This window comes from Poecilia formosa, unplaced genomic scaffold, assembly GCF_000485575.1.
Source record: "Poecilia formosa unplaced genomic scaffold, Poecilia_formosa-5.1.2 Scaffold430, whole genome shotgun sequence".
Classification (NCBI taxonomy): domain Eukaryota; kingdom Metazoa; phylum Chordata; class Actinopteri; order Cyprinodontiformes; family Poeciliidae; genus Poecilia; species Poecilia formosa.
The window spans coordinates 113,738-126,568 of record NW_006800369.1 but is presented as its reverse complement, the minus strand read 5'-3'; the positions used below and the strand labels follow the sequence as shown (position 1 = coordinate 126,568).

Here is a 12,831-nt window from a genome sequence, read left to right as displayed (position 1 = left end):
TTGCTAGATGAATAGCAGTTCCTGCTGATTTGTGAAGTTACTTTTGGAAGGTTTTTGAAATGACTGCTTGTCCAGACACAAAAGAACATCAACTTGTTGCCAAAATTCAGCTGAATATTCTTCTTAGAAGCAGCAGAGATCCAAGAAAACTTGTTAGTTTTTCTTTTTATACCCCTTTCAGCAGTGAAATGATTATACAACAAAAACTGTTTTTTTTCCTATTCAGTGCATGTATTTTAATTTATTATGATTTTTTTGCTTGTTCAGAGGTTTTCAAAATACACAAATGTTGTTACTGCTGGAAAAAAAACACCTCATCTTTTCCCAAAAACATTTTATGAAAGTTGGTGTGTTTCCATTAGTTGAATTTATCTTTGTCTTTTCCATTATGGTTTATGGAAATGCAGCGAACGGTGCCAAAAAGCCCAAACTTTGTCCTACTGATGGCTTTGATCTCAACGTTTCCACAACAAACTTCAAATATCTGCAGCTGTGTGTTGTATGAGAACAGTTCAAATAAATAATTTAAGTTATATAACAACCTTTTCTATGATGAGTGGATGTAAACGCCTCACTAACCTCCAGTTTGACCCTTTTCTCTCTCCGTCTAATGTCCTCTGATGCTGCCTGTGACCTTTGACCTCCAGGAGCGCAGACTTGTCAGGCAAACAGACTGTCATTAGGAGAGCATCCACACTCAAACGAATGTTTCTCATGCAGGTTCTGCATTCAGATGCCATACATTGATCACCATTTGTCTCTGAAGTGTTGCCTCCATGTTGGAGGAGGCCGTTGGACAGATTTCGTTCTGCTGAATGTGCTTTAGCTGGTTTTCCCTGTCGTTCTGAGAGAGCAGCAGTGTCTCCTCAGTCTTGTGATCAAGAGTTGGGCAGAGCAAACCTCTTCCCTCCTGATGGGACTTGATTTAGACAGACAGAGTCAAATAAAAACTTTATTGGCCCTCAGGCTGAATGGTGGTTGAAGACCGCCAGAGTTAAATATAAAGTTTGTAATTTTATTGACAGTCACATATGTGTTTGAGCGAATTCATAGGCCCAAACATGTGACTGTTGGTTCTGCTCACACAAGAACGGGAGGGTTTATTTCTGGCTTTGAGAGGATAAACAAAGATGAAGGCTGGATTTGTTTAGCTTGACAGGATTTGGAGCAAAAGCTATCGGCTCGTCATAACATCAGACCATAGAATATGTTCTGAAACCTTTATCGCTGCCTTTTATTTTTATGTTGTTTTTTTGGCTGTCTTGTGTAGGATGTTTTGCTGTTTTGGTCTAATGTTCCAGTTATCACTTTTACACGCTATGTGGAAACAAAAGGCAGGTTTCCTCCTCAGGAGCATTTTCCAGGAACTCATTAAAAGCAAAATGGCAGTGTAGGCATAGTGTCTTTGTGTGGGTAATATTTTTTTAGCGGTACTGTTAGGGTCAGTGTGGTTTGTTATGCTGTTTTGTCTGTTTTCATTATAAAAGCGATCCATTCAACCAACCTGTACCTTGCTCTTCTTTCTTCCTTGTAGGTTTATAGGACAACGGTAAAGTTAGGGTGGAGCTACTGCGTCATGGTAGTAGAAACCAGACCCTGGTTCCACACTTTGCTTCATAAAACGGTTCTGGTGACTCAGCTGTATGAGAAACGATTGCTTCCTGGAAGTTTTCAATTTTGCCCAATTGCTAACGTCTGCCGCTAACATATGTAACGCGAAAGTTCAACACTGCAAAACTTACCGTAAATTTCCTGTGCTGTAATCATCCGTCCTCCTCTGCGAAGAAAGAAGTGCTAATCCGAACAAGACGTCTGTTAATGTTAAGTATTTGGAAGAACGGCCAACACAGAGTGAACGGCTTTGTTCACTTCCTCCGCTGCCATTGCTAAAACTACAGTCAGAATACAATCCAAAAATAGGGCAGAAAATTTACAGAATTGTTCACAGATTCTCCTTCTGTTCACTTGAATTGTCCTGTCGGAGACAAATCAAGTCAATGGGAGAAAGGCCAAAATGGCTGCGAAGTGAGATGAGAATCATGTGAAGAATCAATGCCAAGCCGTGTTTCTATCAACGTACTTTTACGTACTTTTTAGATTGGAAAATATCGATGGAAACTTGGGCTGGACGATATGGCTGAAAACCTATCACAATATAAGCATTTCATATCAGTCAGATTCAATAATTATTGATTAGTTTTTTGTTTCAAATGTCTTAAATACTGCCAAACTGGTGGCCTTACTGTTCCTGTTTTATCCACGGTTTTCGCTCCACAACGTTTTATACTTTTAAGCGTTATGAGGCGAAACCATAAACTGCTGCTGCGCAAGTTACTCAACAGGTTGTTGCTAGGCAACCAAAGAGTGAGTGAGTTAGTTGACAGCACAAAGTTAAGTTAAATTATTAAATATTCCATCAGATGTATTATCTTTTGACATTGATCACGTGCCTATCACAATATATGTTATTGATTTATTGTCCAGCTCTAATGGAAACTTCAAAATTCGAAGTTTTTACGCTTGAGGTGGTTCTTGGCTTGTCCGAAGAAGAATTAAGGCGCTAAACAGGAGATGGAAACACATTTGCCAAACAAGTTTTGCTGTAGCCAACATTTACCTCACATTAATTGATTCACTGATGATTGGAATTACACTTAATTAGCTTTTTCCCTCTTTTTGCAACATTTTAACAGTTTGCTCAAAGTTGTGTGAAAGCACAGCTACAGTTCATTGATTGGGAGACAGAAAGACGTCACTGCTTGCGACAAACACAAGACAATGTTTGTCATCACACTAGTTTGGCAGAAGAATCACAAACTGGTTTCTTGAACATGATGATGAGGTAAATTAACTCATTTATTCTTAAGTCCAGATCCTCATCCAAGAGAGCAACATTGGACGTAGCAGCACTAGAAATGTGGGTCATGAATGATTGCGTGACGTTGTTAAGTCCTTCAGGGATGTTTCAGACACCTTGTTGAATCTGTGGTGTAAAGCATTAATGAGGCTCTGAGGGTAAATGGTAAACAATGTGCACATTATGCTGTAAATAGTTGGTGAGTGTGTGATTTTAAAGCCGGAGAAAACGGCCTCGAGTGTCTTATCTGCTAGTAAAAACACAACAGTCTGAATGCGGCGTGCTTGTTGTGTTTGGACTGCAGACTTTAACTAAATGATACTGAGAGACGTTTGTGTCTGTTGGAGAGACGGTCGACATGTGATTGAATGAAACGATGATAACACTCATAGTAGTACACAATGAAATAATGGTACTAAATTGTCAGGTTATTATATCCTTATTATTAGGGATTGCTGACTCTTTGCTGCTCTTCCTTGATCACAATGTCCACAACATTGTGTCTCATTCTTGCAAAAACTGTCATGAACATGTTTTCTATCACCATCCGAACCTGTTCAAGGAAGTGTAATAGGTCACCTTTAAGTCATGTTTGATATATGTAGCATTTTTATAACAACTGAAGTCAATATAGATACTTTAATTTACTGTAAAATGACTCTGTGTGGATGTAAAATGAATAATACTGTCCCTTTAAAATGTATGTTTTACACATTGTTGGTTTAACAATATAATCTCAGTATAACGTGAGATTATTACCAACTATGAGGTCATGGATTATTTCCTGCCGTTATTATTAATCATCGTACCGTTCTCCTCCTCTCCCTCTGCCCACAGGATGACGGGTCGGGAGTTTTTCACTCGTTTTCCGGCTCTCTATCCGTTCCTCCTGAGCCAGCTGGAGGAAGCTGCATCCACTGTGGAAAGGTGAGGCGACTCAGGCTGAAACCTTAAAGGTGTTCTTGTTCTTATTTTCTCCAGAGGAAAAAACAAACTAAACTATTTATTTTCTGCAGATTAAAGTCCAACGCTCTGTATTTTGTTCTCACAGCCTTTTTCTTATCACTTGCTCACTTGACTGATTATTTGCTCAGAGCACTGGGCTTTACGGCCGAGTAAAGTAAACGTCTTTCTTGGTTTTCGTTCAGTTTTTTTGCAGTGGAGGGTTGAGTCCTCTGAGGTTCATTGGCCTTATCGCCGTCAGCTCCCCCTCTTTGTAAAAGCCTTGTAGTCGGCCAGCAGCTCCCCAACCCGTCTTATCTTAATATGGATCCAATTAATTGAAAGCTCTTTCAGACCAGCTCTTTTACACTCCCTTCGACCCTTGTTAAAACATTTGCAAATTTCCCACGGAACCAGACCTCGGCCGTCTGACTTCTCGTTGTTTTCGCCGCGCCGCCCAAACAGACCCGGCCGCGTCATGCTATAGGAACACACAGCGGGACAGGAGGCAGCAGAGCAGCTGTTTGTGGTTTCCAACTGAACTTTCACAATCAGACGGCTCCAAAATAGACGACAGACGCGTCTTTTTTTGTGCACATGCACACATTTAGTGTTTTGTAAATTGGGCCAAACAAAAATCGAGACCCAGAGAGAATATAGGACGTAATTATGAACTAAACGGCAGGAAAACAACAAAAAGTATGCCAGAAATAAACTGAGGGTAAACCTTCTCTCTGCTGTATTCAAGGAAGTTTGTTGAAAATTGCAACATTTGTTACATTTTCAGCTTTTGCGTTTCACTCACACTGCATGTGAAATATTTCCAGGATAAAGTCGTAATATTATGAATTTAGTCCTGTAATATTATAACTCTATTGTAGTATTTGATTCTATTCTCGTTTCTTTATTTTTTATGTTTTAATGCTCAAAACAGTTTTTTTTTTGTTTTTTTTTATGTAGCTTAGGCTCCATATTTATTTGCTGGCTTCATTATCTCAGTGCAGCGATCATTTCTGTCTGGCTGCACCAGGTTTTATCTCAGAAACTATTCCAGGTCAGTCTCTGAGTTTTTAAAGTGATTAGTTGCAGCGCTCCGTCTTATCTTCAGCTCCCTTCCCTTCCTAGGAAAACAGCGTCTGTATCATATTCCAGCGGTTTTTGAAACGGAGCTGATGATTTATTTGTCTGAGGCAAAATAAATGGAAAGCTTAAGCTTCGGTTTACTTTAGATATTCTTTTGTTTACGTCTCTGTGACCGTGTCCTTTCCGTCTAAGAGGAGATTTCAGAATCTTAAGGTCACAGTGTTGTGTTTCCTCTCTCTAAAAGCCTGATTTAAAAAAAAGACGTCCTGAAATTGTTGGAGATGTTAAAAGGTACGGAGGATGGAGGATGTTTTTCCTTTTGCGTTGTCTCACAGTGATGTACTGGTCAGTTCATTCGGCGTAATTTAATACTTTTTCTGCTGTAATATAAGGTTTTTGTAAAGTACTTGAGTGAAGTTGCCTTCTTCAAATCAGACAAAAATAGAGTCAGATGTTTGTGCAGTAAACCTTTTGTTTGTGCCGCTGTCATTTTAAAGATATTAAGAAATGTTTCCAGAGGTCATTTTAAGGTCAACCAGCCCCCTGCTTTCTTCAAATCAAGCAAAATTGGTGTCAATCAACTCGACTATGTTTGTGCAGTAAATTTTTTTGTGCTGCTTTGAAGATATTATTGAAAGTGCAAAGGCCATTTTGATTTAATAAACATAAAAGTGGGGGGTTTTGTTGACCTTTTGACCTTTAACTTTCATTACTATTTCATTACTTATCTGTTAATCTGTGATGTTGTTTGCAAAAAATTCACAAAAACAATCACAAAATCCTGAAGGGACTAATCAGGGATTATTTAATTTTTAGAAACATTTATTGAATGCTGAAGCAAACATCTATTTTTTGGTATTTTAACAGTTTAATGGGTTTTATCAATGCATTCTGGCCCTTTAACAACATTCAGATTTTTGATTTGGCCCAAAAAATAAATATGAGTTTGATACTCCTATTCTAAAGGGTTAATAAATTGATTTTCAATCTGTTTTTTGCACCAAAAAATTAAGAATGCATAGACACGTTTTCTCTAAACCTCTAAATATTTTAAATTTTAAATCGACATTTGTGACCAAGGAGTATTTGCTAATTTATTGCGAGGGAACGCAAACCAACACTTTCTTCCCCTCCATAAAAATTTGTTCCAGCAGGACATTTTCTTTTCTTGCTGGATGTGTGACCTCACATCCTGTCCCTCTGATTTGACATTTTCTTTTCCTGCTGGATGTGTGACCTCACATCCTGTCCCTCTGATTTGGCATTTTCTTTTCCTGCTGAATGTGTGACCTCACATCCTGTCCCTCTGATTTTGACCGTTTAAATGTTTGACCGCCTCCAAATTGGTTGCAATTTCGTTTCCCATGAAGTCGACGTGAACGCGCTCTGTGTGCGTTTGCTGAGCGAAACAACGCGAAGCCCACTGTGCCGTCGTGGGGAGGCGTCTGTGAAGGACGCTGCGTTCACACACGTTTGGTAACATAAGCAAAACGTTCATGTTTACAGACCTTCACGAAGCGCAGCTGCCAGCCCTCCTTACTCTATAAACAAAGACGTTTTCTTCTTTCTTTCTGATCTCCATTTTTAACATAACAGGAAGAGAAGAAGTGAAACTCTTGTGGAGTAAAAATTTAATTTCCTCTTGTGTTTCTGCACTGCCAGTGAGTCAGAGTGAAAACTTTGAACGGTTTGGCAGAGATGAAAACGTTCCACTCTGACTCAGCTGGAAGGGATGAGATTTGAAAAGATGGAGATGAAAAGCTCAGGATGAAGAGTCGACCGTGTCGGAATGTGTAATAAAAGAAAGTTTATGGCTCACAGTTTCTGTATGAGGTTATGATGAAGGTGTTTAAGGTGGCATTGATGCTGCTAAATAGAAATATAAAGCAATGAGTTTTCTAAAAATAATGAATAAAATTAAATTTACATAATAGGATGACATTTAAGTGTCAGTAATCAGCATCTATCATAGATACTTTATCTTCTAATATCTTGTATTTATAGCTCAATATTTAATCTTCAAACTAAATAATTGGCTGTTCCAATAAATATTAATTTATTGAAGTTATATAATATTTTCTATGGCTGAAATGATTAATGGAATCAATCTTGATGATTGGAATCATGGTCAACTAATTTTGCTGATTGGAGTTTGCATTTTAGGCAATAAAATGTTTGTTTTCTTATTTAAAAAATTAATCGAATTATGTGCTTCTTTGTATCTTTATATACTTTTAATATTGCATAAAATAAACTTACGTGGTTAAATAAATACTACACAGACTGTGCCAATTTTTAATTAACTAATTGATTAATCATCAGAATAATCAACAGAATAGATTATCACTAAAATAACCATTTGTTGCAACTCCAATATTTAAATAGGTATATTTTTTATATAAATGTGAAAATATGACTTAAAGATAAAGCCACATTTTTCCTTTGATGGCAGACTAAATAAACTGCTGTTTTACAATCAACAACCCATAACTGAAAATAATTTTATATACAAATATCAGTAGAGCATAAAATAAAATGGTTCCAATTTTCCCCCAAGGTTATTTTGTTTATTTTATAACCTGAAAACCAAAACAGAATAATGGTTCTTCAAAAATGACAAACTTCTTACAGCAGATATTTACCTGAAATTATAAGTTGAGTTTTTCAAAAGGTGCTGGAGGATTTAAATGAGTTTTATGCAGCTCGACCTGGGACACATCACAGTGTCATCTGCAAACGTCATAATCTATGACAATGCTAATGCTATTAGCTGTTCTGTGTAACTATGAAGTCATAGATGAGTTGTTACAGTTTGTTTACAGCCAACAGATTCTAATTGTTCTCATGACAAGCTAAACAATGCTAACTGCGTGAGCGTCATTTGGCTAAATGAAGCTAACTAAATTAGCATCATTTAGCTAAATGATGCTAACTATATTCTGCCTAACTTGTCTTCTTGATAGATACCAAGATGTATAAAACATTCTTGCTTTCGCAGCTGCCAGCTAACAGCTAAGCGTCTCTGCTAACATTTGGTTATTTGTGTGTTTGTGTTTAGTGACAGCGGTCATGTGACGCTCCACCCCAGCCTGTTCTTGCTGCTGCTGGTGCTCAGCCGCCTCTACCCCTCCCCCATGGATGGGTCGTCCTCTCCTCTGGGACTCGCTCCTTTCAGGCCCTTAATCATGAGGTAGGAGTTATCTGTGCTCCATTTGTATTGAAAGCTAAACCCCCATGTGGGAATTTGTCGCTAAGTTATTAAGCTAACGACTATTAGCAATACATTAGTAATGATGTATCTCTGTATTTTTTCATATGATTAAAAATAATCAAAGCGCAAATAAACAGTTATTTATAACTGAGCATGTCTGTCTTTAGCACGTAAACGGTGGCCATTTTGGATTTCTTTTAGTTTGTGTTTGGTGAGTGTTATTAATTCTTCAAGTACTTCAATGGCTCATGTCTATGCTTTTATTTTGAAGTGGTTCCTTTTATTGGAAGGAGGTTTGTTCCGTTTATTTCTTCTTCTTGACATTCAGTTGATCTGTTTGCTGTTTACTGTTGAGACTGGTGCTGCAGTCATTGACAATAAAATGCTTCAATTTATTTGCACTGTCCTCTCAGTGATTCTTCAGTAAATCATTTAAACACCCTGATGACCAGCGTGCTTCTGACCGAAGCCCTATAGTGATCAGTTAAGAAAATCCAGCAACAGAGGTCAAAATCCTCAACAGTGAGAAACGTCTCACTTTAAACCCAAAGTTTCTGACACTCAAAGCCAAACCTGAATTTTCATTCGTACTAAATCATTAAACCACTTCTGTCGTGTTTAAATTCAATCTTATGGAGAAATACTGAAAAGTAGAACCGTTTAGCATTTACTTTGACTGCAGCGAGTTGTTTGGGTCAGATCTCTTATCAGGCATGGAATCAAGATGGCCTCCATTTAAGATTCACCAATTGAATATCAATATCTGTATCGGTTCCAATACTGAAAAAAATTCAATATTTGGGTATCAGTGATCATGTGGCTGATCCATAAGGACAAATCTTAGTCTAATTATATGATTTGTGCTTTTTTTATTTTACATAATAATTAGACTTCCTAATTGCACCTTCTGAACCGTTTGACAGAAAATTTGTTGCAGTTTATTATTTCCATGTTTGATCAATGTAGTCAGTTTGTTTCCATATTATTTATTTACATTGATTGTATTTATTTACATTGATTGTTATAACCCAAATTAAAGTTGTCTTGACATGTTGGACCAAGTTGTGGCGCTAATGGTGGATTTAAATGTTCTGTACTGAGGCAGATTTATCAACTAAATTAGTAATTCAGTACATTTATGTCTGTGTTTCAAAAAAAAAGAAACATTTTAATTAAATTCAGAATTGTTTATCTGTATTATATCGGTATCGGTTAATACTGAACCTCAGATATCGCCATTGGAAGAGAAAAAAGGGGATTGGTGCGTCATGCTGGGAGCTTCTGTTCTAATTACATTATCATAAATATTAGTATTTTGACCTCTTACATATGGCGGCATGTTGTTTCTGTAAAACTTAGACGTGAGCAGCAGCTTCTCCTTTCTCTGTTGGTTGTTGCTTATTTCAGCTGCTTGTTCTGTTTATATGAAGATAATTAAGCAATAACCACAGAAAGTATCAGCAGCACAACTGTTTTTCTAAACTGCAGCTCCACGTGTGCAACAATTCACCATCACCAAAAAACCCTGCAGTCTCAACATTACTGACTTTCCCTCTTTATATTGATGTTGATGCAGGTGCCTCCATAACTGTTCTATAAACGTGTCCAGTATTTTTGTTGTTTTTACAGATGCATCTTGCAGATCTCTGTCGTTTTGTGCATTTTAATGTTTATTATGGGTGGAAACGAGATAAGCTTTCTGTTTTGATTCTGTTTTTGTCTGCTGAGACTCCCCAGCTGTCTAATCTGGCTGGTTTTCATGTGATGTCTTGTACTTCTGTGGTTGTTTGACCTGTTTAGTTCTGTTTTGTTTCTTTTGTTGTGAACCAACCAGACAAATGGGAAACTATGGTTACAGCCTTCATTTTTTCCCCTTCGGATTGGAGATGAGGGAAAACACTTATGGAAAGTATTTGGGAGGAGTCTAATTGATTTTCACTGGAAAACCCAGTTGAAAGGTTGGCATCTTGTGTTCCCTCCAACGTAATCTGCAGTTCCAGTAAGAAACGGCTGGTTGTCCTTTGGAAATAGACGACATGTGAAGGAAGAGTGGAAAAATGGTCTTCTTCATGTTTTGGCTTCCAGTTCAACACGGCGTTATTTGCTTTTACAAAGTGAAACGCATTTATCTTATATTGAAATTAGCCTAATATTTACCTCTTGTTGATTTGCGCGCTGCCCAGGCTGGTGATTAAAGTGAATTTTTACCCTACTTTAAGGTGAAATACTGCGCATCCGGAAAGTATTCACTTTTTCAACATTGCGTCATGTTACAGCTTTATTCCAAATTGAATTAAATTAATCTTTTTCCTCAAAATAGGACACACAAATGCCTCATTGTGATGGCAACGTGGAAAAAAAGTAGGGCTGAAACGATTAATCGCGATTAATCAATTGAAACTAATTTCAACTGGAATATACAGAATGAATAACAGGCCATTCGAGGAAAATAAACTAACATATTCAGAGCAGCAATTAAGGCAAGATATATATACGTTTTGCATTTAAGATAAAAACAGCTTTGCATATAATTATGTTCTAGCCAAAACTCCTCTGTTGGTATAGTTTTAGCTTCACCCAGTTCAAGCTCTGAGAATGTTTATTGTCTTATTTTAACAAAAGGAATTTAATTATTTGTTCATTTGCTAATTTTAATGCATTTTTAAAAGTGGTTGAATGGAAAATGTGTAGGATGTGCCATTTTTTGATGCAATTAATCTTCAGAATAATCAGTTACTAAAATAATCTTTAATTTCAGTCTTAGAAAAAAAAAAAGAAGTGTTTTGCAGCTTATTAAAATAACGACAAAAAAACAAACACTTTTCCTATTACTAAGCAAAGGCTTAATGCATTTAATGAGTTTTTTGGGTCAAATTTCTGCTATAATTAAATTTTGCGCTGATGTTCAGTGGATGGTATCATGGATCATCGAATTATGTAGGAGGATGAAGTAAATATTTCTAATATTACTTCATTAATCTAGTCATGGATAGACACCATATCCATGTTACTTTTCTTACCCAACTTAGACTTACACTTATTTTAATATTTATTTAACATTAACATCAGATTTTGGATGTTTTGTTCAACCAAAAAGTGAAACTTAAAAATAAAAACACCAAAATATGAACCAAAAATCCTAAAAATACACATTATAAAACAGTTAATATGAATTGATTGAGAGAATCGTGTACTTAAATTAGGGCTGGACGAAATAACTGAAAAAAATACCACAATATAAGCATTTTAAATAAGTCTATCAATAATTATTTATTAGTTTTTAGTTTTAAATATCAGAAATTCTATCAAACTGCCACAGTTATTCACTTCAACCTGTTATTTCTTAATTTTAAGTGGTTGAACTTTAAACTGCGGCAGTTACTCTACAGGTTGTTGCTGGGCAACCATAGAATGAGTGAGTTGCTAGGTAACCGAAGAGTGAGTGAGTTGATCCTAACGATTTTGCCTTTGCTCTGCCTACATTCCCCAGAATGCTGTGCGGTTCTGGAAGATTCTATGAAACGTATTATCTATTGATTCATATGTTATTGATTGATTGTCCAGCCCTTAAACTTAAATCCCAGTAAAATATGAGTCAGAGTTTACGGAGAAACGTTTACTGGCGAGATGTTTTATGTGTCACCCTGGTGAGGGGAGATCGGTCATGGAGCTTCAAATGGTTTTACATTATTTTTCCATTTCCCAATAATCAGAAACAGCTGCTACCTTCTCACCAAACCTCTCGCTGGTGGCCTGGCAGTCCATTAAAAATGTCCTCTAACACGGTGGAGGAGTAAGACTCTGATTCACATCTACCTGAACGAATATCCAGCCTTTCTCTTCTGGATTGTTTCCTCTTTCTCTCACTTGCATTGGAGGCAATAATCTACCATCGCCTTTCAGCAAATTAGTCTTTGAGTCATTTCTTTTTAAAGCCTCATGTTCTGTGGAGACCTAAATTGGTCTCTGGCCCGTTCTGTGGCTGTCAGGCCAGGAATGCGGCTCATCTGGCCAAAACGAAGCCCACGTGTTTGAAAAGTCAAACATGGCTCAGCTTCAACTTTTCTGGCTCGAGTCGTTTTTCACCTTCAACCCGTGATCATGAGAGAGCGTGTCTGATCCGGTCGGTTCCTTTATCAGCCAGTTCTGCAGCTGCACAAAATCGTCTAGGTGTTTTCCAGGTTTGGAAAGTGCTTGGATTTTCTGTACAAATTACTGGAAAGTTCTTGATATTTAAATGTTATTTACAGCTGAAAGCCAGATATTTTCAGACACAGATACATTTTTGTCTCATTTTCTAAAACAAGAAACTAAACTTTTCCTGTTTTAGGTTAGTTAGAATTACTAAAATTAGTTTTATTTACTGAAAGAAAACTTGGAAATTAAAATTTTTAGAAAGGTCATTTAGCTTAACATGTAATGAATATTAATTATTCCTAATAGCTTATTGATCGTCTTATATTTTATACATTAAACAATGTTAATTGTTTTTTTTTTTGCTAAATTTTCTTTATTCTCATATTGTTGCGACTTTATTCTCTTAATTTTACAATTTTATTCTTGTAATATACTGACTTTATACTCGTAAATTTATGATTTCCTTCTAATTTAATTACTTTGTTCTTGTAATTTAATTTTTTATTCATGTGGCTCTAGTACTCTCTTAGTAGAATGTAGAAACCTTAACAACAGTAATAAATTACATAATTTAACAGTGAATTAAAACTGTTTTCTTTAG

At 36.6% G+C, this 12,831-nt stretch overlaps 1 protein-coding gene across 2 annotated transcripts in view; it reads left to right on the top strand.

Annotated features, from left to right (window-relative positions):
* thada (THADA armadillo repeat containing) overlaps positions 1-12,831 on the top strand; it is a 115,647-nt gene that overhangs the window by 38,378 nt on the left and 64,438 nt on the right. For both annotated transcript variants that reach the window (XM_016663589.1, XM_007577166.2), the window contains exons 27-28: positions 3,695-3,784; positions 7,941-8,072. In XM_016663589.1, coding sequence (XP_016519075.1) covers positions 3,695-3,784; positions 7,941-8,072 — 222 coding nt within the window. The remainder of the gene's footprint in view (positions 1-3,694; positions 3,785-7,940; positions 8,073-12,831) is intronic.